This window comes from Cynoglossus semilaevis, chromosome 10 (assembly GCF_000523025.1).
Source record: "Cynoglossus semilaevis isolate Cse_v1.0 chromosome 10, Cse_v1.0, whole genome shotgun sequence".
Taxonomy (NCBI): Eukaryota; Metazoa; Chordata; class Actinopteri; order Pleuronectiformes; family Cynoglossidae; genus Cynoglossus; species Cynoglossus semilaevis.
The window spans coordinates 6,901,411-6,926,863 of NC_024316.1; the positions used below are offsets into that span (position 1 = coordinate 6,901,411).

General features: G+C 39.0%; 1 protein-coding gene and 2 non-coding genes across 3 annotated transcripts in view; 2 read left to right on the forward strand and 1 right to left on the reverse strand.

Annotated features, from left to right (window-relative positions):
* The window catches only part of cfap74 (cilia and flagella associated protein 74), a 42,384-nt gene that overhangs the window by 4,061 nt on the left and 12,870 nt on the right, over positions 1-25,453 (forward strand). The window contains exons 8-23 of the mRNA XM_008318421.3: positions 295-390; positions 639-734; positions 1,836-1,938; positions 3,170-3,327; positions 3,727-3,940; positions 4,034-4,186; positions 5,294-5,425; positions 5,523-5,641; positions 10,963-11,029; positions 11,209-11,298; positions 11,588-11,755; positions 11,908-12,016; positions 12,713-12,831; positions 14,389-14,511; positions 14,632-14,753; positions 20,854-20,982. Of these exons, the coding sequence (XP_008316643.2) occupies positions 295-390; positions 639-734; positions 1,836-1,938; positions 3,170-3,327; positions 3,727-3,940; positions 4,034-4,186; positions 5,294-5,425; positions 5,523-5,641; positions 10,963-11,029; positions 11,209-11,298; positions 11,588-11,755; positions 11,908-12,016; positions 12,713-12,831; positions 14,389-14,511; positions 14,632-14,753; positions 20,854-20,982 (1,998 nt within the window). The remainder of the gene's footprint in view (positions 1-294; positions 391-638; positions 735-1,835; positions 1,939-3,169; positions 3,328-3,726; positions 3,941-4,033; positions 4,187-5,293; positions 5,426-5,522; positions 5,642-10,962; positions 11,030-11,208; positions 11,299-11,587; positions 11,756-11,907; positions 12,017-12,712; positions 12,832-14,388; positions 14,512-14,631; positions 14,754-20,853; positions 20,983-25,453) is intronic.
* On the reverse strand, positions 2,598-2,669 carry trnap-cgg (transfer RNA proline (anticodon CGG)). The gene has a single exon. It is a non-coding gene; the product is annotated as a tRNA-Pro (tRNA).
* trnat-agu (transfer RNA threonine (anticodon AGU)) lies at positions 16,080-16,153 on the forward strand. Its single transcript has one exon. It is a non-coding gene; the product is annotated as a tRNA-Thr (tRNA).

The window sequence follows — 25,453 nt, forward strand, 5'->3', positions numbered from 1 at the left end:
ATGCAGTGTTTTTGTTGGTGTTGCAGCAGAGGCAACCAACAGGGGGCACACCACCCCTGGGATTCCACAGGGGTCATGAAATGTCAGATTAATTAGACCTGGGGTGCCCAATAACTACCTAGAAGGTAGATTGTGAGCAATAAAACAAATTATATTAAAAATGATATATATATATATTCATAAAGAAATTGCACTTTATTGGTTTAAAACTGCAGTATTTGTAGATGACAGACAGTAATAGCAGAGTAAATCTAAAGACTACATGTACATGTGTCCCCTTCTGTGCACTTATAGTAAACAAGCAGCCATGATGCAGGAGCAGGAGAATCAGAAGAAAAGTGAAGATGGTCAAGAAAATCAAAGTACTCCTTCTAAGGAGAGCTTGGAGAGGTCAGTAATGGAATATTGTAAATCCATCATGTGATACTGCAGTGTCCTCTGCCAAGACAAGAAATGTTCATTATTTGACATGATTTTTAGTGTTTGAGAGAACCTTTTGTACTTGGAAATATCTAAAATGTATTCTTTTCTAACTTGGGTTTAGCTTTACAACAGATTACTAGTAACTGATCATGGTATTTACAGTGGAGTAAATGTAAAGACTTTGATTACATTTGTCCCTGGCTGTGTACTGACAGTAAACAGTCCAACATCAGCAAAAAGAAAGGTGAAGATGCTCATGGAAATAAGACTACGCACAAAGGTTCTAAGTACCTGAAGGAGACGTTTGAAAGGTCAGTATAAAGGAGGATTACTATGAAACTCTTACTGTATGTTATACAGCAATGTTCTGTGTCATATTAAAGAATGTACTAGCAAGTATAAGCACGATTGTTTGGGTTTGAAGGACACTTGAGCTACATTGTTCTTTCTTGGGCTTACTATCTATTAAAAGCTATTTTTCATCTTCTAGTTCACTTCTACCTGTTCCACTTAATATTATATAATACTATTACCACTACTACCAATAACAATAATAATCTAGTCCCTTACTTCTCACCATGGGGAAATTTATAGTGTGAGTCTTTGCAACCAACATAGACTGCCATTAGGGCGCCATTAGCTACGTGTTTGCAACTCACAAGCTGCCACATGGGAGGCACCATTAGGGATATGTGGTTCCTTTGGGAATTGGACCCAAGACTCTCTGCTCTCTACTTGCAAGGCACTTAGCAATTTTCTTCTTAAAAAAAAACAGCTAGCTTGGGTGTTTTTGGGCAAGTCCTTAGGCTAATTTTCAGTGTGTTTTATATATTATTATATATATTATATATATATATGTTTATAGACTTACTTCATATTAAGATAAGATAATATTTGTGACAGAATGTTATATATATAATGTATTCTTGTTTACATTGATAGTATTTCTGGATTATTTCTGATTGTATATACATGTTAGGATTTACTTACATCTGTTGGACTAAAGATTTTAATATTTATAAACTTTGAAATTTTTTGCAGTTAGAGTTTAGCTATCTGTTTTGACCTGTTGTCAGATATTTTTATTTTTTCTTAATCTACTTTATTGAAATACCCTTATTGCTATAGCTTTGGCCAACGTTATGGGAGTTCTATGTTTATCATTTAGCTTTCCTGAAGCTATAACTGTTTGAAAAAGAAATGGTGGTCACTTGAAGGTTTCAATCTTGCAAATCAATCTTAAACTGCCTTTATATTAGTTACCTATTTACTTAAATGAAATGCCTTATTTACCCATTTACCTAATTTGGTTGCACTCCACTGCTCCACTGTTGTGCAATGACATTTAAGGCTGTTCTATTTTTATGGAAGTGAACGTTCTCATCATATGTGGCTGTTCCCATTTCATACAGGGTACACAAGCAAGAGGTTGAACATGAGGAACAGAACAAGCATTTGTACGAGAAGAGGATGCAGGCTGTCAATTCACTGAAATCTAACATAGCAGCCACACAAGTAAGAAACCCCTACCGTCCGTACCAGTTCCCTTGTTTTAGTAATGACTGTAAACAAGCTGCATCCCAATGTATTATTGATATTTTCATATCTGGCGTATAGATGGTACAGTATACATTAAGATCATTTCTAAGTGCATATGTGAACAGTGCAGACTATATTTGGACGTGCATTACGTACTCGAGAAGCTTTAATGATGTGCTGGCACAGCTTTACCTTGTCTGACTTGCACTAAGTCATTATAAAGTGATATATGAAATGTATGATATGCATGGACACGTGGTCATGTATATTTAAACAGTGTGAAAATGATCACAATTCTGATTATCTCTTCTTGCAGTCTGGTGGAAATGTGACATTTAAAGAACTTTATTTATAATGCTCAGAGCACATCATAAACATGCAATATTATTGACCAGGTTCTAAAATCTTCTTCTTTAACATTATCTTATTTTAGGAACCCAAGAGATTGATTTGCTTAAGACATTTAAATAGTCCTGAAGTTTTTGGAACAGCTACATTGTCCCCTTTGGCATGCCAAAGCAAAATACCTTTTCTGTCTGTCGCCTGTTCCAACTTGAGTAGGTTGCTTAAACGTGCCAAATGCTGAGGAATCTGAAAGTATTATAAGTATAGGGAGAAACCACTATTTATTTTTTGGGCTCGTCCGGGAATTGAACCCGGGACCTCTCGCACCCGAAGCGAGAATCATACCCCTAGACCAACGAGCCACTGGGTGCTGTGTTAATCAGATATTCACATGTAGACATTTTGGACTCAAGCTGTGGGTTGTGGGACTGTTTTCTGATCAAAGAATATTGGTGTGATGTACATCTTCTACAGCCTCAACCTTTTGTCCACAGTTCAGAAATGCCAATCATGTTGATTTCTTAATTTAAATTGACTGCAGGTATGGATTTGAGTGTTACCATCACAATTGTATCCCTCCTATCCCCCACGCTCCTTTGCTGAGAGTGTAACTGGCTCCTAGCTTGACCCTGAACACAATAGAGTAGTATAAAATTAATTCATTAATAATTGTCTGTTAATTAATAGTTTGTTTGGAAAAACAAAAGCATTTTTTACTTCCTATATAATTATGTATAAGATAATTATATGTTAAATCTAATGATTTCAGTTTTTATTCTCTTTTTTTTTCTAAATAATGCAAGGAGGTGATTGTTACAAAACCTCAGTTGAAAAACTATTAATTGTGCTGTGTTTTCTGCAGGAGGGCTTACGGGCCCAACAGAGTAAAGCTAAAGCTTTAGCTCTGAAGAAAGAGGAGGAAGAAAAACAACTGAAAGAATCAATGCAAAATCAGGACATCGGTTCAGTCAAATATCTCTACCAGCTCCAGCACTTAGATGAGTTGAAACGAAAACGAGAGTGAGTTTTCACCTCCTTTCTGCTCTCTTCCGCTTCTACTTTTCCTCTCCTCTTCCCGCTCCTCTCCTTTCCTCTCCTCTCTTCTCCTCTTCTCCCCCTTAACTTAAACGTCCCTTCTCTCCCCTTTTTCTCTTTCTTTTTCTCCTCTTCTTTTCACTTCATTTTTCTCCTCTCCCCTGCCCTCTCTTCCTCTTCTCCCCTTTCCTTCCCTATCCTCTCCTGTCCTTCCTTCTTGTCTTCTCTCAACTCTCCTCCTCACTAGTCTCCTCTCCCTTCCCACATGCTTGTCCTCCACTCCCACTCGATTCAGCAGGGTGTGGGTGTTTTCTCTCACTGTACGCTGATCGGTATATGACCCCATTTCTGTATAATGCAGTGATTTCGATTAATTCTTCTCAGGGAATTCGAAGAAAAACTGAAAAGAAAGAAGGAGGCGATTGTGGCGAAAACACTTCAGGAGGAAAAACATGGAAAGAGTACCATGAAGGACCAGACGAAACCGGCCAAACCCTCAACCACTGAAAATATGGCCTCTCTTGCGAAGGCAAAAGAGGATCTGCAGATCCTCCTGGGCCCCAGACCTACTTCACCAACAGAGCGGGGGACGACAGCCGTGAGTGGTTTGTCTGCAAAGTGACAGAATTGGGTGACAAGGTGCATTTTAAAGAGGTGTAGCTCCATTATCTTTGTGTATTTGTTCGAACAGTTTGGACTCCTCCATGACCTCAGCAGCTCCTCATCAGCCTCCTCTGATGATGAGGATCAGGAGGGACCCACAGATGTGGAAATGGACCAGCAGGGGCCTTCCGAAAGCCTGGCCGAGCCTGAATTCTCTGGCCTGTGGGAACAGCAGTATAAGGTTTGCTGCAACAGCAGCCACAGCCACAGCAGTCACAAGCACATCCCTGCGAGCTGCTAAAATTATACACTCATAAATCATCTCCTATTCACAGCTGGCATTTTCCTTTTTTACGGCTGGGCTTTATTGCATTTTTGGAGCATATATTTTCTACCTGCAGCAGGATGTTCAATATTTCCACTTAGGGTTCATATATATTTTCTCTATTTATTGAAAAATATGTAGGGTTTTTAGCTGTTCTGACTCATAGACTAATGCCCAATAAGAGAGTTAGGTTGCATAGGGACAGAGACAAACAATAAATTTAGCTCCAGGTAGCTGCACATCCATCTTGATAATGCAAAGCCTGCAAATTAGAAGTGTCCCACAGTTTGTTTTTGTTCTTCATGCACAGAGCTTTACAAGTTTCTGGAGTAAGTTTTGCAACAACACAAGCAAAATCTTTGCTTAAGGATCAGTGCTGCATTCACCTACAGTTCCTAATTGACTGGTAGAGTTGTGCTATTTTTACTCTATGTAAACTCACCTGTTAAGATTTACTTATATTTCACAGTAACATGACTGTATACACATTTTACTGTAAATGTGAGGTGGCAGCTCTCACTTCTCAATGTCCTGTTGGCTTTGGAGGCTTCAAAGTGAGCGAGTGCAGTGTCAAAGGCTAGAGTTCTAAGACCAGGACAAGTGGAGTGAAAGTGATGAGTTCACATAACCCACACATCACTACAATGCTCTGAGCAAAATCTTCTTCTCAACTCAGTAAAGGGACTGTGTAAGCACAGAGTCCCATGGCTAATAAAAACATAAATTCAAATATAATACAAAACATAATAAAATTTGAAAATTACAGAAAATGCAACAACTTGTGTCAAATGAATAATTGTAATACATTAGGGATGTAACGATATACTCAACTCTAGGATATGATCTACCATTGTTTTGTTCACTATACAATTTTATTTTGTACTAAATAATAATCCTAAACCTCAACCCAATGTCTCCTGTCTTTCTACTGCCCATCATAGCTATGTACATATATAAATATAGTCTTTACTCCATATTCTCTTCTTTTATGGTGAGAACTATTGATGTGTTTCTGCTGTGTAGCCAGAGAAACCTCCAAAAGAGAAGCCTGCACCAAAGGAGAAGCCCATAAAGACTCGAATAAAACTGGACAAACCTAGAAAAGCGGTGAAAAGGTCACCATTTGTGAGCAAACCAGAGGTCGTCATCTTCAAGGTAACACATTGATTTCCCAATACTCAACTCTCATTCCTTATTATCTACCTTTTGCTGATTGCTTTCTACAATGACTACATGCATGACCCTGTTGTAGGACTTTGATATTGGAAAAACATATAAGAGGAAAATCATCCTGACGAACACCAGCGGCACCACGAACCACCTCAGGCTTCTTGGTGTCACCAAAAAACTGGAAGATTTCATCTGCATCAAGTAAGACATTAACTTTGTCGCAGTCAAAAACAATTTTGGTTTTAAGCTAAACTGTAATTCTGGCAAATATCCTGCTGTTCACGCTACATGTTCTCCATGTAGTGTTTATATTTTAATATATTAATAATTGTGTTATGCCTGTGTTATTTCCTACATTCTACCTTTCTTTTTTGCAAATCTTAAGCAACGTCTGGACTTACTTTTTGGTAATCCTACTTCTTCACAGTGCTTTTTAATTTTCTAATGTCCACATAGATATTTCTGTGCAGTAGAGTTGATGCAAAATGTTATTCTACAGCAATGATGAAAGAGGCTGAAATGTTGGTTGTTGTTTTGGGTTTAATGCTGCCCAGGGCATTCATATTTTTGCCGGACTCCTCTTTCTTCTTGATTCTCACTCTCATCCTCCGCTCCACTGTATCTGACATGTTTACTGCAACACCAGTTGTAGTTGCCCTGCTTAGTTAGTTCACTGAAACACATGCTTGTGAATCCTCGTGTCAGGTTTTCAACACAGGCAGTGATTGTCAGTGTGGAAGATGATGGAGTGGACATGAAAGCAGAGCCTGTCCTCCCACATATGGACACTAACTTAGATCAGCACGCTCACAGCTTCTCTTGTGAGGCTCAGCACTGTGAGTCACACTCCATCTCTGCTATCTCCCCACTCTGAGCCTGCTCACAGCCTACAGGACCATGCAGAGATGCAGTGTTCTGCTGGTCACTAGTTGTGTATCACTTCTTCATCAGTTTCCACATGACTTGACTCGGTTTCCTCTTCTCCCTTCTTTTTCTGCCTGACTGGGGGAAGCGCTCTCCCAGGTCACAGCATGGTTGGTGAGGAGCTACTGAGGCTGTTCTGGAGCTTTGGAATCATTTGTCTAATCTTATCACTCTGTTGTCACTATTCCTTAACCACATGTCCAGTCGTTGTCCCACTAATGGGTATCTCTCAGTCATGTCCTTGAAACAGGAAGAGAAGTGGATATTGACGGTTGACTTGTATTCTTTGATTGTGTGATTGTCTACGGGGGAGCAGCATCATATAGACTAATTGTATGTTAGTATGTTAATACTCCTGACATTTGAATTATTGGACAAACCGAGGATAATTTTTCAGATATACAGTATACACACAGAATAATGTAGGTTAGGGTTAACAAAAACATCATAAAGTATTTTTGATGCTAACAATTCAGAAAGAGTCCTTAAAACATGTCAAGGTGTCGAGAAGTGAAGTGAGAAATATTTTCATGAAGTTTAGAGTGGTACACCCAACACAGTGCAAGACTGACACTTGAGAAATATAATACTGGAGCAAACTATTAAACTACTAACTGTTAATAAATGTAGTAGGAAATATAGTTGAATAATCCAGGATTAAAGACTAGAGAAGGTCCAATCAGACTATGACATTTTGATATGAAAACAACGTCCACTCTGTAGTTTATTTTGGAGTTGCGGAAAAAACGTTGTTGCAAGAAAAACTCTACTAGATCTAATTATTTTCGTTGGGTTCGTGTATTGTACACAAAATACTGTTGAAATGTTTGAATAATCAATCATCCGGGGTCCAGGAACGGTTTAATCCATGTTATATTGAATCCTATGGGGAAAATTGTTTCAGTTTTTAAACTTTTTAATTTACGAAGGAACAAATTAAGTTTGAAAACCAAGGTTCCACTGTATTTGCATTTAGCATGGGCTTCAATTTTTATTTCCTTTTACGGCATATAGCTCTATCGCATGAATACATTAATTGGTGCGCCAAAAATTAAAGTAATTTGTGTAACCTCGTTATCATCCCATTAACTTTGGTAAATATAATTTATTTTCCTTAAAAAGATTATATAAAAAAAACGCTGAGTTAAAAGTATTCTGTGCTGCTCTGCAAGATGATTTATGCTCAGCTGAACTTTTTCTTTCACCATTTAATGTTTGCTTTGTTTAAACCCTACTCCTTATTCACACTTTTAAAAACCTACAATCAGTCGTGACAACTCCGAAGCCTCTGTGGCTCACCCATCTGAAAACAGTCAACATCAAACACGGCAGGAGAGTGAAACGTAAAAACCAGGAACACACTGGGCTTTTTTCACACCAACCCATGATTCCCTGTACGCCCCCTCACGTTCTAAAAATGGCTTCCCCTCCCAGCGTAGGTGCAACTGTGCCAGAATGGGCTCTGCTGTATCTTTTCACTACTGGGACAAAACAACAACAAGCCTGGGCTTGCCAGGCGAAGCCACATCCAAGCTGTACTTTACAAATGAGTATCACCTCCTCCCATGTACTGTAGGTGCATGTGTGAGAGGAAGATACCCCTCTGTGGTCTCTGTGTTCATTAGCTGAGTTGTGACATAAAGTATGAAAGTGTAGTAAGAATGGTGGGATCTACAAATGTGATATCACACACACATTGTTGGGTTTTTAGCCAAAACAACATTGGGTGTTTTTCTTGTCTGTGTGTTTATAGTTTAAATTACACTAATGCAAGATTTCTGGATTGATGTTGTATGTCTCTCCCTCACATTTTCCCGCAATTTTCTTTTTGCAAATCTAAATTTGTAATTCAGGTGACGGACACAAAAAGTGGCCCAGTCGAAAATTCTAAGACCAATGGTGCTACATCTTTCTTCGGGCACTCAAACATCTTTAAAAAGCTGTTATGTTCTTTTGTGACCCCCAAAAGTGTAAAAATGGAAATTCTTAACCCAACATGAACAAATTCCTTTAAAACTGGCTTTTGATCAGAAACATTGGACAAGACCAAGACACAGAGTTGGCATGACTTAAATGGAGAAGAAAAAAGGTAGAGGAAATTGTGTCTTAGAAACTTTGGCTTACTCTCAAAACCATCCAGTGTTCAAAGCAATAGAATGGCCTGTGTGAATGATGCTGTTGTGACACACAAGTAACCACTGTATGTTGGTTTAAGTACTTAACTTAATGAGATAATGTTATAGTTATTGTAATAGCTAATGGCATATTTCTGTTCAAATTTCATGTATACATTTCTTTTAATGTTAAGGTAAAACGACAGGAGATGTATATTTGCTTCCAACTACTCCAGTTATTGCATTTTTCCCAAAAGACTGAAGACTGAGTTCCCTCCTAAGTGTATGATGTTTAAGCCTTGTTACACTGAATAGAAATATGAAAGCGCCTATTTATTTACTGCTGTAGAAGCCTCGCTATTCACTAAGAATTTATGAGAGAACAAAGAGTGAAGTCACTAATACAGGGCTCTGTACTTCATCACTACAGAGTGCTGCGATGGATTTATTGTACAGTGTGGCCTGGTTTGCTTTTCATATATATATATTTAAAGGGATGGATCTGGCTGTTTCAAACACTGCCTCACTCAGCGTTTAATCCCAAGTGAACTGTTCTATTTTTCTTCACATCTTTGAGGACCACCTGTTTAGAAACTAAGAAAGAAAAATAGAATCAACAAGGAAGGGAGTGAGCCAGAAAAAAATGATAATTATAATGAAATGAAAATATGTGACAGAAATAATTAGTGGCAGACTTCCCTGACCAAATGTGACTGCTTTTAAACACTTCCAGGTCACAGTGGTGAGCTGGACGACGGCCTCAGGCTGCATGTGATATTTACATCATCTGCTCCTCAGCAGGTGTTGGCATTTCCAATATTGTTTGTTGGGTTTTTACTAAAAAAAAAAAAAAATCCTGGACTAAATATACAGCCCATTAAAATGAATTTGATGACAGTAACATGTGTAAATCTAAAGTATTGTTATATTTTTTATTTACAAAAACTGATTCTGCACAAGTTTAATATAAACTTGTCCCAAAAGCTGATTTTTCCACAAAAGGAAAAAAATGAGTCACTGATGTTGTGAGAAGACATGCTGCCATTTTTTGCAGTACCCAACAGTGTCAGACTTCAGCAGATGGTCGAAAAGTGCCCTTAAAATTTCTGACAGCTCCCTCGAAATAGATATAATATTACATTTACAAGGCATTGAATAGAGCTGAAGACAGGATAACTGTAACAAACAGCTCACATGTTTCCAAGATGGATGCACAACATGTCTTACTATTTTTGCTTCTTTTTTTTTGTAGTGTATCGCTAGCTTTTAGCCATTTTTGCTATTAAGCTTTATTTGGGCTTTTAGCCCCAATACAGAAACTAGTGGCATCTTTTTACCCAATGAAGTATTTTTATGTTTTCTTCTCATTCAAATATCTTTGCACAATATTTAGCAATATCATAAAGTGACATAAAACATTATAAACCAGGAAAAACATGGCAGTATTTTGTTCAATGTTTGACAAAACTGCCCTTACAGTGGTCCAAAATTCCTAAAAAGAAATTTAAAACATTTAAGGACAAACCTGCCCTGTTCAAGATCTTTCATTCTACTCCAAGGTCTATAGATAGAACCTTAATGATAGAGAAGGAGAACCATCTTGCTTCTTATTATTTAGGAAGTTATTCACAAAAAACACAACCTTTGTGTTGTACTACCTCAAGGCCAAATTGTCATACTCTATGATACTCTAGATACTCTATGATAATATAAAACTTTCAAACTCAGTATATAAAATATATAAATATATTTTAACCTTAAGCCTTCTGCCTGAACTGTATTTTGAAAAAAATTGTTACCACGTTATTATGCACAATACTGCTTCTATTTCTGTCTGGGTATAGAATTCTCTCTTTCTGTTTCTGAGGCTGGCTGCTTTCCAATATTCATATTTATTGACTCTGTTCTTGTGTCTGTGGAAGAGCAGCCGGTTATAAAACTCCTCAGGGCAGCGTTAGCATTAGCATAAACATGTGCTGTGTGATGCACATGTTGTTTTCAGCTGTAGCTCACAGGCACACAGGAATTAAACTTCAGTTCAGTGGTAGACAATAATAATGTTATATGTAGTAAGACAAAGCTGTAAAGTAATACTGAAACTCTTTATTTATTTATTTTCTCTGCACTAGCACTTTGTCTTTGGAGGGTCATCAAAACCTATATTTTTCATATTTAATTGCTGGTCATTTGTTGTCACCATAACTTCTACTGGTCAATACAGTTGAAATGGGTTTTCTGGACTGGGTCCTGGACTTGGGTCAATGTATTACCTGTGTTTCTTCATTGCGTCTAAATTATCTCAAATTTCACTTTCAATAGCAGTAGCTGTTCCTCTGATGAGCTCATTTATAATCCTGACCGGACCTCATCCCAATCCCATTGCCAGCATCTTCAACTGACTTTGAGACAATACTATTGAACCCATTAGTACCTGTGCTGGCATAGCTTTCCTGTTAAATGTCTTATATTTTATCTGTCTTTCAGCTTCGATCCTCCTGGTTCTGTTCCTGCTGGGATGAGCTGTGAAATGCAGGCTGTTTTTCAACCTCTGGTTTGTTGCATTTTCACTTATATTACAGGCTAAAAGACGTAGTTCTGAAGGAATGGTTTGAGCTAATACAGTTCTGATGTTTTAATTTTTCCTAAAGTAGGAAATGAACTTCCCATTAGTGCAAAAAGAAGGGCATGTCTACTAGCTGACAGCATTTGTTTGTGATCTGAAATCTGCAGATTAACGAGGACCTTGAAGGTGAAGTCAACTTCATATCCTCAGGAGGTTCCTTTAATTTGCCCATCAGGTGCAACACCAAAAAATGTGAAGTAAGTCTTTTTTAATGCTACAAAAACAGTGTTTTGTCACTAGGTTAGTTTATCTTGATTAATGATGAATAACTGTTCATTAATGATAATGATGTGATAAATCTGATAGCATTTTAAATGGTTTGACAGCCCTAGTACAGATAAATGACTTTTCATATGTTATGTGTAAAATATGTATTGCACACACCCAGCTATATATTCCATGCTTATATTATAGCTCTCATTATATTGGAGATTTTCCACAGTCGCACTACAAATAAAGAGCCATGTAATATCTCTCTCTCTGTAGATGGAGGTTGAGAGCGAGGACGTTGACTTTGGTCCCCAGGTGCTGGGCCAGGTTATTTCACGGACTATCACCTTGACCAACAAAGGTGCACTGAGTACTCACTACAGCCTGGAAATCAGATGTCCCACTCCTAAAGTGCCATCGCCTGTCTCTGCACAGGCATGCCAGGTCAGACTGTTGATCTAACACACATGGGTTTATTAGTTTGAACCCACGGGTGATTTGATAAGAATATACAAAAATAAAATCAAGGTTAGATCTAACAGCAAGAAATACCACAAATAAAATAAATTCATTGTGTTTGTGCTGCCGTCTAACAGGAGACAGGCAGCCAAAATGCATCTGCTGGTTCTGTGTGCGATGAGGCTGCAGAAGAACAACCGCAGGAACAGGAACAGAATCAGGAGCAGAACCAGCAAGCAGGTGAAGGTATTCTGACCTTTAACTACATGGGTTATGAAATATTTAACATTTGTTTTTGCACACATTTCAGGTTTCTTTAAAAGCACCTGAAAATTTAACTGAAATTTACCCAATGTGGGAAAATGTTATTTATATTTCTGCTGTTATTAGGACATTCTGCTCCTTTAAGAGGAAAACACACAGGTACTCCCTCACACACACACACATCCAGGGTTCACCTTGCTCTCACAGTTGGAGACTGAGTCTTCTTTTTCATGTTGCTCAGATCTGAAGTTCTCATCGCTGCCTTCAGCACTTTCCTCCACTGATGTTGTGATAAGCTGATCACTCTTTAGTTTCTGCTCCGCCAGAAAAAACACTGACTTCAAGTACTCGCAGCTATTTTTCATCCTCCATTGTTACGGAGTTGTTTTGTTGGCCAAACTTTTATAGCCTGGTTTTATTATTTGCAAGTATGATGAGAATAAAAGTTGACCTGCTGTCCATGTCTGTCAACATTTTTATTGTTATGCTCCCGTCTGCCCCACTGTCTCTCATATTACCGGTTATCACCAGTTGGAAAATTGGGTTGATTTTTTGCTCTATACAGAAATGGTTTCATCTCACTGCTTTAGTTAGTTTGTTTTACACAATGCTGCAATCAATCTTCATTAACAATAACCTGCTGTATGTTTCTCTGGTGAATTCACTGGTATGTCGCAGCATCAGAGGAATCACATCCACAAAATCCAGAAGAGATTCCTGACACTGGTGTCTCCACTGAAATGGAAGCAGAAGTAGAAGAAAGTGCCCCAGAAATCTATGACATCAATCTGGGAGAGGTAAAATCACAGACGAGACATACTGTTATATTTAAAAAATGTGGCATTATTCTACCGGAATCCTGGAAAGGTTCGTCTGTGCTTGGTTTGTTTGCATATGACTTAAAAACCTAGGAGAAATCTGGCTTTTTTACAGTACCATCAGTAAGCATTCTCATCCTGGAGAAAGTGTATGAATGTCAATGATGATATTTCAACCTCAAATATCAACTCCTATAAAAGATGATGATTGTGTTTTGTAAGGTGTTAGGGATCCATTCAGCTAAGAGCTGAATAAAGCTAAGAGTATAATAGTATAGTGGTTATAGTTATATAGCTTCACTTTGTAACCATTATTGTCAACCATTATTTGCAATAAATGTACCATCTATGTAGCATAGATGGTACATTTCCTATGTACCATCTATGGGTCTAACAGTGCCGTACTGCATTCCCATCATTAACTGTAGTATTTTGGTTTGCGTGCCAAATACACTGAGTCATTAGTATTATTCACAGGCTAACTCCAAAGCACTCACATTCTGATGCTACTGTTAGGGCTCGTCACTTTGTTTTGCCTCTGGTTTACTGACGTATAGACTGTAGTAGACGAGGTGGTACGTTTGTCATTTAAGAATAATTCTACATCAGGATATCAAGTTAGGATATTTACAGGAAGCCTGATTAATGGCTCACAGCCAGCATCTCCAGCCTCTTCTTTTCATTCGTTCATTCATTATCTTTACTCGCTCACACGCTCATCGTAAGTTGACTTTCATAACTGTGGGCTGTGGAAGGAAGCCATTAAACCAGGGGATAAATATTGGTCTCCTCATAATAAATATCCTTCCAGCTGGCAAGTCTGAACCTAGAACTTTTAATCAGTGAATTTCACTGGCCCTGAAACTGGACAGGCAGAAACACCAGCTCTGCCTCTGATGAGGCAATTACCTCTATCTGTGGAAGACTCTGCCTCTCTGTCTCTGCTCTGATGTTCTGAGTTTCTGGAGTTTTTCAGGGTTCATTACGTCGCTCCGGTGGGGGGCTAATGGTGCATCACCGCTCCCTCTGCACTTGTTATGGGTGTGTGTATTGCATGTGTCTGCCTAGGCATGGCCTGGTGGTTGCCATTTTGACTGATGTTTCCACATTTCATGATAGAAGTCTGGTGTCTGAAATGGTAGAAGATCCATCAAGCTATCATGGCACCACTGCTGTGAATCTGTGCCTGCATGGCTGACTGGGTCTTCTGGGTTTTTGTTGTTTGTTTTTTTACAATTTCTCTTATCAACAATGCTTTTCCATTGGTGATGAGAGAAATTGGAAGAAAAAAAAAACAAGCTAACTCTGCCTTTCACTCCATTCATATTGAATACACTATTTGAAAAGATACTTTTACATTGTTTTCTTAGCTGTATATTCAATATGTTACTTACATACTTAATATTTAAAAAAACAAACCTTTGGTTGCCAATTCATTTAGCCATTTTTTCATGAAGTCACACAGGTAACGTTTGTTTTGATGACATTAACCACTCTGTATAAACATTTGTATGCTCTGTGTGTTAACATCTTTAGATTAGAGAAGGGGACATTGCACCATTCGAAAGCACCACATTTGAGGTCATTTTCACTCCAACTGTTCCAGGAGAGGCGAAACTGGACTTCAACATCAATTTCACCAACCCAATGGCTAAGACTGTAAGATGTTTTGTTTTCACCTACACAGAGATTCATTGAAAATGATTAACAGGCCTGTGCATTTGGTTGTTGTCAAAATGTCAAATAATCGATTAAATATAATTGTGTTGGTTTAAACAGATTTTCATGCATGCCCATGGTGTTGCAGTCAGCATCCCTGTGTCGCTGGTCCAGCCCAACATTGATCTGAAGATCTGTATGTTCGACTGCCTTTACCAGGACACTGTCACTATCCAGAGCAGGTAGGTTTCCACTGAGCTGTCTCACTGAACTGCTTATGTCACAGAATGTGCACTGGGTCAGGAAATAATTTGTGTCCCCATTTTAAAAGCAAATTTATTTGGATAAATTGAGGACTAAAGGCTTATCAGTCACATTCTATGATGAGTTGAATTCCTTATCAGGAATAACTTCTGCAAAGCAATGTGTGTGTAGAGAAAATCTGTATGGATACCATGTTTCATACATTATTTTTACAATATACTGAGTAACATAATGAGGTAAATCAAATTGCATTGCACTGGTGATGATATTTTGAGCATGGTTTGTGGCACAATCTAATAACTCCAACCGTATTGTCCTCTTGCATGTTCTTAGCGACCATTAATAAGTTTTTTATAAACAATAATGGACACAAATTTACATATTTCAAACATTCCTTTATTTACAAGCAATCAGTCAAAATACTGTAACTGTAGGACAAGCCATGAACACGGTGCACACAGAGGAAATTGTGGGCTTTATCTGCCTGGGAATAGACTTTGAAAAGCAGGGATTGCTGACGTAGCCTGACGGCTTATCTGCTGAATGAAATACTAAAACTGCCTAACACTCAAGAGTCTCTGCTATGTAGGCATTTTCACAGTAAATCCCTCAAAATTGACATGGGCAGCTTAGTTTTCAGCCTGAACAAACCTGCTGGACTTGCCGAGCCTCAGAACCATGTGAAGGACTGAGCTGTTCAACAAATGTGCAGATATAATAAAATAGAGATGTATTAGCTGATAATATATTTTCAAACAAAGGATGATGTGAGAGGACCAAGCAGTAAGCTGATATGCCCCACAATCCTCTTTGTCTTACACAATATCACACAGCCAAAGTAAATCCTTTACGATTATGGGTGGGATACATTTATCATGCACCAGCAGGTTAGGAGTCCACTGGAGGTTGACAGGGGTTGGAGGCGTGTGCTTTACCACCTTGCCAGGATATATTTTTTTAATATATGAAGGGGAGAGGGGCAAACATGTGTGGGTGGGGGGGGGTTATGTGACAACTTTTTTTACAAATGTTATAACCTTACTGTTAGTATGTAGCAGGAGAGACAACCTGTTATGACCCATCTCTAGCAGTTTGCATTTACCAGTAGATGGCAGTAATGAAAATTTGAGTCACAGCTGCAGTTACCACCTTACGAAGGGAGGTATGCTAGCTAGATTAGTTTATCTTTGAACACTAAATCTCTCATAGAAATGTTATGGATTGCAAATGTAGCATTTCTGAGGCAAAAAAAATGTAGGTGTGAATTTTCAGAAATTGTAGAATTGTGTTGACAGTGGTCATGAGGCGCTGTGGCTTAGTTGGTTAAAGCGCCTGTCTAGTAAACAGGAGATCCTGGGTTCGAATCCCAGCAGTGCCTTTATTTTGTGGTGGGGGCCTGGTGTTAAGAAAGCAGACTTGTGCCTTGAAGATTGTAAGTTTGAATCCACCAGCCCCCAAGCATGGCACCGTCCCCATACACTGCTCCCTGCTCATTATGGTAATGAGTGAAATGCAGAGCACACATTTCATGGTGTGCTGTATAACAATTACAAATAAATCTAAAAAATTAAAATCTAATGTCGTGTGCAAAATATACTGTACCTATACACTACTACTACATTTACAGCACCCCCTGCAGGGGTAGCAAGGAGTGTATTTGTAAATGGCAAAAATTGTTGCATATGTTTTTGTTTTGTTTTTTTAAAGATAAACTCCACCATAACACGTCACTCTACCTCTAGTAATCTTTTTACACAGTTACACAGTCGGTTGTCAGTAGATAAAAACTGATATTGAAAAATATATAAAAGGAGCCCTTGGTAGTGTATTTGTACATATGTTTGATTAGTGCATAGCACAAGAAAACACACAGTAGAAAAACGTCTGACACAAATTTGCATTTCAATCTGCTGCCTTGCAGCTCCATCAAGGCATTTCAGGTTTTCATTTGAGTTTGGGTAAAAAAATGTGATGTAGGCAATTGCATCAAAATTGTTTTTTTCTGATGCTTTAAAACCCAGAGAATTTAACGTAACAGTGTTTGGAAATATGTGATGTTAAAACTCAAATCAAAGCTGTTGGACATATTTTGGGTTATATGTTTGTGAGCAGTAACCAGAGAACTGTTGCATACTTTCCTTTAAGAAAAAAAAAAACTTTTCCAAGCAACATGTCACTCTGCCTCCAACATAGTAATTTGAAGACAAGGAAGTTGGCAGGCCATTTGGGCAAACAATTAAAAAGTGTTTGTCTTTTTTTCTGTTGAATGGACAAGCAGAAACCTCACTGGTCCTCTTTGGGTTGTCACTTTTCATAATTGATTGATTCATAATTGAGAATTCATAATTGAATATGTCTTTTCTGTCAGCATGCCACTGATTTAAATGTCACTCCTACAAACCGTGGCATGGAAATCTGCAGTGTTTGATTTTTTTCCCCCTGAGCCATGGATTGAAATCTAATGATCTAATTTGGCAGAGCTTTTCTTTTTGGAAGCCAGTGTTTGTTTTCCTTCAAATATTTAAACCTTCTCCATCAGCACCTGCTGGTGGGTTAAGGTTTCCTGCCCAAATTCAGGCCACAAACAAACAAACAAAGCAGGGCTGCTTCTGTTCTCAGTTTCTGTTTACCACATTTCTCATATTCCCACTGCACCTTGTCTGAGTCCAGTCTGTGTCATGTGTTTCTTTGGCTAGAAAAATAGAAACAGATATGATGAGGGGAAGAAAAGAAATCCCTGTTCTCCCAGCTGGTTATTTTAACAGTTTTATTTGTACGGGAGCTGACAGTGCTGCATTGTGTGGGCGGTTGCCTGGCTGCCTCGCGGTGAAGCCATGGAATCCCAGCAGACTTTTGCGTACATGTGGAGTAAACCGGTACAGCCACCTGGGCACTGCTGTAGCTGTGGACACTAACAACCCAGTCACTCAGTGTTTCAGCTGCACGTGTGGACATTTGCAATATTTCTGCAACATGACCCAAATATGCTGCTTCTAAATCCTTCTAAAATGTTTTATATTTTTTTCTGTTTACTCTGCCATTCTGTATTTCACCAGTTTCCTGAGTTCAGAAGAAGCTGTTTACTTAAATCCATCCTCTGCGGTTTGAAAAATAATATTCAGAGTTTTTACTTTATTTATTTCTTTTCAAAATTATCTCTGGGCGTTTTTGCCTTTGGCAGTCGACAGAGTTACAAGAGAGGAAACATGGGAAGAGGAAAAGGCTATGACATGCTGCTGTGGTTCCCAGGCAGATAAATGTCTGTTTCAGTACACTGCCTCCAACCAGCCCAGGATGGAAAACCATGTCACGCTCAGGTTCCAGGGAGCTATTTTATTGGAAATAATTGACTCAAATATATAGTGTGTGCTGTCAGCAAGTGGCAGAAAGAAGAGTGAGCGATGTGGGTGCAAGTGGGCTAAAGAAATGGCACTTTGACTGTCACACACACACACATGTCCTCTACATGATTAGAATACAGTGGAAACCATACAGTATCAGCTGTGTGCCGTTCCTGTATTAGTATGTTTTACACGGAGAAGTCGAACTGTTTCAGTGCAACTGAATGTAAAAACTGCATTATATAATTATGAGTTTGCACTGCAGAAAGATTGCAGAAATCCTGGTGTAGGTGTCGTATGACCTCCATTAAACTTTGAGAACAGAAGCTTAGTGTTTGTTTTCTTTTTTAAATTTTCCTCCGAGTATTTCCTTAGGTCAAATGAGGAGCACAATAAGACTTAAAGTTTAGGTGTATTTTTCTGTTCATTTAATGGAACCTGCTGTGTCCTGACTTTAGTTGTTTTCAGTGCAGTTGTTGTTGTTTCTGAAGTTATAGTTTGCCTCTGATCACTGCCGATTGATGTTATTAAAAGTTATTTTCTAGATGCTACTTACAGTAGCGGTACACTATTTCTAATTTTTAACATTTATGGTTGCAGAATTTTTCACCTGATCCCTGATGTCATTGGCTACAATACATCCTGAGCCATTAAAGAGCCTCCATCATGCTGAACTGAAACTGACACTGATCGATTTGTCTCTCTGACCCTACTGTTACATCTCTATGTTAGATTTGTCCCATAATTCTTCATACTTTCTGCTTCTTCCTAGCAACATTCTTTTCTGCAGCCTTTCTCTTTAAACCATCTAGCTAAGTTTCAAAAAATCATCAGTGCATAAAATAAAGACATTTCTGATGCGTTTCTCAGATCCTGTGCCAGATGTTTTTCTGTGCATCTAAAAGCTTCTTTAGAATAGGTTTAGTTTAATGTACACACACTTTGTGGGCCAAAAAGACATTTTGTCTAATTTTTTTCTATCTAGACAGCTGGTTCATTTGTTATTTACCATATGTTTTTTGGTCAAACCTTTTGACTCGCGGGCCACAATGGGTCCTAACATTTGACAGGGGGCTGGGTCAGGAGTAGATCGATGGAGCATTTGTATGAACTACAGTAAAACATATGACATGAAATGCGGGCATTGCAGGGAAAAGGCAGAAGTATATTGATAATAGAAATTAATAACATAATTTGGACAAGTGTGGCAGGCCTAATTAAAAACCAAACGGGCCACATCCAGCCCCTGGGCCATAGTTTGCACATGCCTGGTATAGAAATTGAAATTATTAAGTTAATAAAAATCTGGAATTTCTCAATCTGTAAATATAAGATTATTTGTGGCACTTGTTTGCATTTCCTTGGCATAACATCATCCGAATGACTGTGACTTTTAAAGATCAGTTAAATCCCCCAGTTAATTGAATTTCCTAATTACCCTAAATGGTTATCTATCCATGAATATTCCCTCAAGAAAGATGTGAAGGTTATGAGTTTGTTAGAATAAAGATAGCTCCTAATATCCCTCAAGTGTCCCTGAGAGTCCTTGCCTCGGGGAAACAACCATCTGTTTGACCTCGCTTAAAGTGGGTCATTCAATTTCAAAGAGGGGAATCCAAAGTGAAGTGTTCCTTCGTTTAGACACAGTCGAATATAAACACTTTATGTCACTGAGGATAGACGCGGAGCAGTGAGCATCCTTCCTGTCCAGTACGTTTGTGCTGTTGTTTTTCTGTGTAGGTGTGTGTGTGTGTGTGTGTGTATTGAATGTGTACTGTAGGAGGATTTCCAAGGTGAAGAGCCATTTATATCACAAACCTTAGCTAACTGAGGCATGTCGCCAAAGGCACCAACCATCTGTAGGAGGTCCTTGAAAACAGGTCACCTGGATTCTACCAACGTGACACACAGACTGTGGGTGTGAGTCTTTCCTTTGTCCTTCCCCAGGGGTTGGTCCTGTTCTCTGACATGTCTGTCAACACTCCCAACAACCTCTTGGTGTTGGCAACTGTCAACAACTGTAATGATACGTGATGATACATAAAGAAAGTGTCTTGTATTACAGGCAGATTGTGCAAGTATTTCATGCAGTTATACTGGACTGAACACTTTAAACCAGCATTGTTCCAATTCTGGAATTTCTGACACTTGGATTAATGATCCACAAACAACACATTATTTCACCAAATCACTTTTACTTTTTTTTTCTTTGCGCTATTTCTTTAGTGGTCAACACCTGGTCTTCAGTATCCCGCCCACATTTGGTAGCCATACTTGTCATATCTGCCAAATTATAATTTGAATGAACTAGTGATGGGCCACCAAAGCTATGTAATCATTTCAATAGTTTACTAGTGAACAAAGCTATGTAATCATTTCAATAGTTTTTATTGCTACAGCAATGAATTTTGGAAGTTAGTGGCCAATAAATAATATCCAGAGACCATGGGTAACAATATCCTAACCAAATTGCAAATAATCTGGCCCACGGATGTGTCTGTATTCATCAGTACCAATTTTCAACCCAACTGTTATACATGTTCTGTAGAAGCAGAACTTTTTGGAGCAGGTAAGTGACCCAGCATCAAAAAAACGCTGACCCTCGCTTCATCGTACATGCTTATCTGTAGAATGCAGGGTTTAGTATATCTGTTTAAATGACCTTTGACCTTCATATATGCATCGGGTGTGTTGATATCACACTAATGAAACCTGTACTGTATCCTCTGTACATCAGTGCCACCGTTACACTGAAGGTGACTTTTGAGGTGTGCCAGGAAATGAGGAAACACATGGAGATCTTCCCAAAGAACGGCTTCATCCAGGCTCAATCGACCTTGAATGCTCAGCTCAAGTTCCAGCCCAGGTAAGGAAGGACACACAGAGGATTCAGTGATAATGGAATCACTGCAGCATTTATAATCCTGTTGGAGACTGTTAGCTTGTTAGATCATTTTGCCCTTTTATTAAAGTGAAAACGGTGTCACCTCAAAGGAGACCGATATGTATTGACTTAATAATCCAGTTGTGTCTCTGTCTGTCCTAGTGGAGACACAGCACTAACATACTGTGGATTCTCTGTTCAGAGCACACGGGTAGCCATATACTCTTGACTACTGAAAATCAATTCCATTTGAAACAATCTATACAAATATCATAGCAAAAGTCTTGTTTCTTCCAAGAGTCTCAAAGAGACTTTTTTACTCAGTTTAAACTGATATATACACCTACAAAATCAGTCTTTTTGTTTTTGGTACTGGCTTTTCAGGATTGTGTTAGACGGTAAATTCTATCTCGAAATTCTCAGCAGTGTTTGTGCCTTTCTTTTTCTTCTCATCTCTTGCCCGAAAATGTGATTGTTTTAGGAAGTAAAAACACCCAGGGGTCTAGTTTAACAGATTGTGTCGGTTAGTTTGTTTACCATAATGCAAGTGTGCAAATTGTGAATTGAACATGCACTATGTGTTTTTGCCTATCAGCTGGGAATTAATGAGCACGATAACAAACAAATCCCAAAAAATGCCGGCTGGAAAATGTGATGTTTAAATTGTAGATTGTGTTCTTTGGGGTATTTAAGAATAAAACCATACTCTGCAGCAGAACAGCTGCGTACTCCTGCCATACAAGAATATGGAGTGTTCTCCTTTTGACAAAAACACCTCTGGAGTCTCACTGAGAAACGCATGACAACCAGAACAACGCAGTTACTGCACAGTACGATAGCTGCCCTGTCTCTCTGTGAGGCTTGTGATAATGGTTTCTAATAACTTTGAAGGACAGAATATTAATTCTTTCTGCAAGGAGATACTGCAGTTGAACCTTGATCTGATTACCAGCAGAGATGATCAGAGACCTTCAGGGCAGAAGTGAGAGGCGTACTGTATGTAAAAACACTGCGTGGGCGCCTGTTCTCCTCTGACCACCCACTCCAAGTCCAGCAGCACTGTACATCATTAGCTTAGTAAATACCGATGAAGACAGACAAACGTGCATTGTAAAATTGAGCGGGAGAAAAACTGGTCATTGTTCAGGGAAGGGTCAGGGCAAGGGGAAACGTCAGTAATCTGCCCGAGTGAAATGTCAAAAGTTTTAATGCGGCGAGGATTAGTCCAGAGCATTAGTCGTCCTGCTGCTGTGATGATGCAGCCTTCACGTGCACTAACACAGCTGCAGCTACACTCAGCTTCCTCTACAATTTTCTTTTGTATCATTATTTTTTTGGTTTATCACAAATGTCTGTCCCTGCGTCTTCTCCTCGCTTCCTCTGCATTTCTCATTCTCCACACTGCTCTCCTGCCTCTCCCTCTCTATTTTCTCTCTCCCGCGCTCCCTGTCAAACTCCTCATCCCTTCGATGCATCCACCATCCACTGCTGCTTATACACCGGCCCAGTTTCTGCTTACATAACCTCAAACTCCAGACCCAGTTCTCTGTTCTCATTTACAACACGGAGCAATGACAAAGACAGGAACTGTTTCTCTTCAACTGCAGCGGTAATTATATTTTTGTACAAGCGAAGTGTTCCCTGCATTTAGTCAGAGGCGTGAGCTAGCAGTTAATTACAACCACCATTTCTACAAAGTTGGTACACTTCTTATTAATGTAATTAAAACTGAAGGCAATTCACTTGGTTTAACAGAGAAAAAAACAATGCTGCAGTACTTTTGTTTGTTTTTTTACAGCAAACATACTTTGGATTTTCAAGAAAGAACCAATTCATTTAATTTTAAAAATATGCCTGCAAAAAAGCATGTTGGGAAAAGGGCTTTGTCAGACTGTAGAGCAGGGGTCTTAAACTCAAATGAGCTAAGGATAAATATTTGAGATAATACTAACAGGTATTATTATAAAAATTAACATATTATAAAAATCATACACAAACCATGCACATGTCAAGAAGAGACTCTTGTTTCCATGTCGTTTCTGTCATGAGTGGATCATAACTTCCAATCTGTTGTTTTTGTGAAAGGTTTTTTCCTGGTTATGCTGTCATTTAAGATGGCATTGTCAGGGGTCTCCAGTCAGAGAGTGTGATTGAATGGCCACGTCCTCATTAGTAGCAATGCCTTCACTCTCACACACACACACACACAGACACACTGTTCAGTGGTTCAGTATGACTCAGAGCTTTCATTGGTTACACAGGTGGATGCTTCTTTCTTCTCTTCTCTCCCCTGACTTTGGGAGAGCAGGAGAACCGTCTTGGTTCCTGCTCAACCTGCCCACATCCTTCACCATCTCTCTTCTCTTCTTCCCTCACTTCCTCCTCTGTTATTTGTCACCATCCAGCCAACATTTCCCTCATGTATCTGCGGCATTCGTCCATGGGCTTTTCACACATCTCTGTTTTACTGTATCAAGGTGAATAGATCACAGGTCTGTGACGAATAATAATGAAGTTTTCTTTTCCTGACATTGTGTTCTGGTAAAGGTGTGATATTTAGGATTTGATTTATCTATGTGAATGACGTCAGACTCATTGAATCATTGTCATGAAGAAGGTGTTTTATGTTCATTTGGACCAGGGGTTTAGGAAATTCACTGACCTGCCATAAATTTAACGTTATGGCAGAAGAGCTTTTTAGTTCAACCATTTTTTAATAGATGGACAGGGTATAATCATTTTTTCTTATTACTTAAATGAGCGGTTTTTAGATGTAATCTCTGTAGCTGCTGTTCCTGAGCCGGCATTTCCTGATGACTCAAGGGGAGATTACAGGGATTATTTACAACAGATTAAAGTGAACGGTTCTGCCAGCACTGTCAAAAGTTCATGATAATTATGAGTGGTTTGGAGGTTCTGTGACCACTCATTATGATTGAACCAGCTAACAGTGAAGTAGCTGGGATTTGGTTTCAAAATACATAATGTTATAGTAGATATAAAAAGAGCATCCACCATAGAGGAAGGATCACGACAGGTAATCATGATTAACAACAATTAACTGTGATAAATAAACATATATCTTAATAGGACAATGTTTCTATATTGCTGGAGCAGAAAGATAAATAAGGTGTGTGTGTGTTTGTGTGTGTGTGTGTGTGTGTATGTGTACTGCGATCTGACTCTTAGCATACAGAGAAAACGGAACAAAAATATCCAAGTTAAGACAAGTACATACGTCAAAGTTTGAAATATTTCCCAGGCTTCAGTTCTTCAAAAAAAAGCTTTTCTGTTTGTTTTCAACCATTGGGTTATCATGTGTGTCTGTATCTGTCATTGACTACTGTATGTACGGTGTATCTGTCATTGAAAAGCCCTGCGATCCTTCTGGAAGTCCTTGTCCTCTCAGTGAGTAGAGTCTGACTACACCCATGGCGAGAAGTCCCAAAAAAGACTTTGGCAGCAGAGAGGAGGAGCACACCAGTCAGTCTGTTCAGGACACTGACACATCTCAAACCCCATCCATCCATAGAACTCTCCAGAGCATATGGCCTGTCGACGTCCCATCAGGCTTTTCCACTCTGCCCTGCCAAGCTAATTCAAGAGTGACTCTCCAGCAGAGATGCTATTAGTGGTAGAAGAGTGCTTCTTTAAATACACCCATCATCTGGTAATGAACACTCTTTTTTTCCATACCTTGTCATAAACGCAAAGATTATTTTTGACGTACAAGGAAGTGACCTATTTGGCTCTGAGTCACTGGGGGCGCTGTAGTTCTGCAGCATATTTATAACTTGGTGTGCAGAAATAAGAAAGTGCAGACCTGAACCTGTCCATGAACCTGAAGGTGAAGACTAGTTAAAGACGAGCGCTTCAGAAGGGAAGAAGAAAATACCGGTGACGTCTGGAGAGCTTTAAGCCGCTGTCATTCATGGTCTTAGCTCTAAAGCCTTCAAACTACATGAAGACAGATGATAAGTTTAAGACAGAGGAAGGAAACGGAGGGAGGAGTAGGAAAAAGTGTGGAGGATGCTGGGAAAATGCAGAGAGGTTTTTACACTTGACCGTCACTTTTATGATTGGATCGTACAAACATGTACTTTCAACTCATGTTGTCTTTGCAGTGTCATCAGGAGAACAGCTCCTCACATGTTAGGATGCTGAGCTGCTGCGGAGTTTGTTTTGGTTTTTTTTACATAAGCCTGTGCATGACTACTGCTCCTCTTTGAATCATACTTACGTCTCCCATCTCCATGGCTACAACCTACACGAGTGTGGAGGCGCGCTCCACATCACTCTCCCTCTACTTCTCGCTCTCCCTCTCGCTCTCTCTCTGCTGCCTTCCCTGGCGAGTTGATCCTACAGTCGTGGGTTAAAGTAAAGAAATGTATCTTCGGGCTCCGACTCTTTATCTTGTCTTTCAAAAGCTTGACAAAGGCTTGTAGCTTTAAGT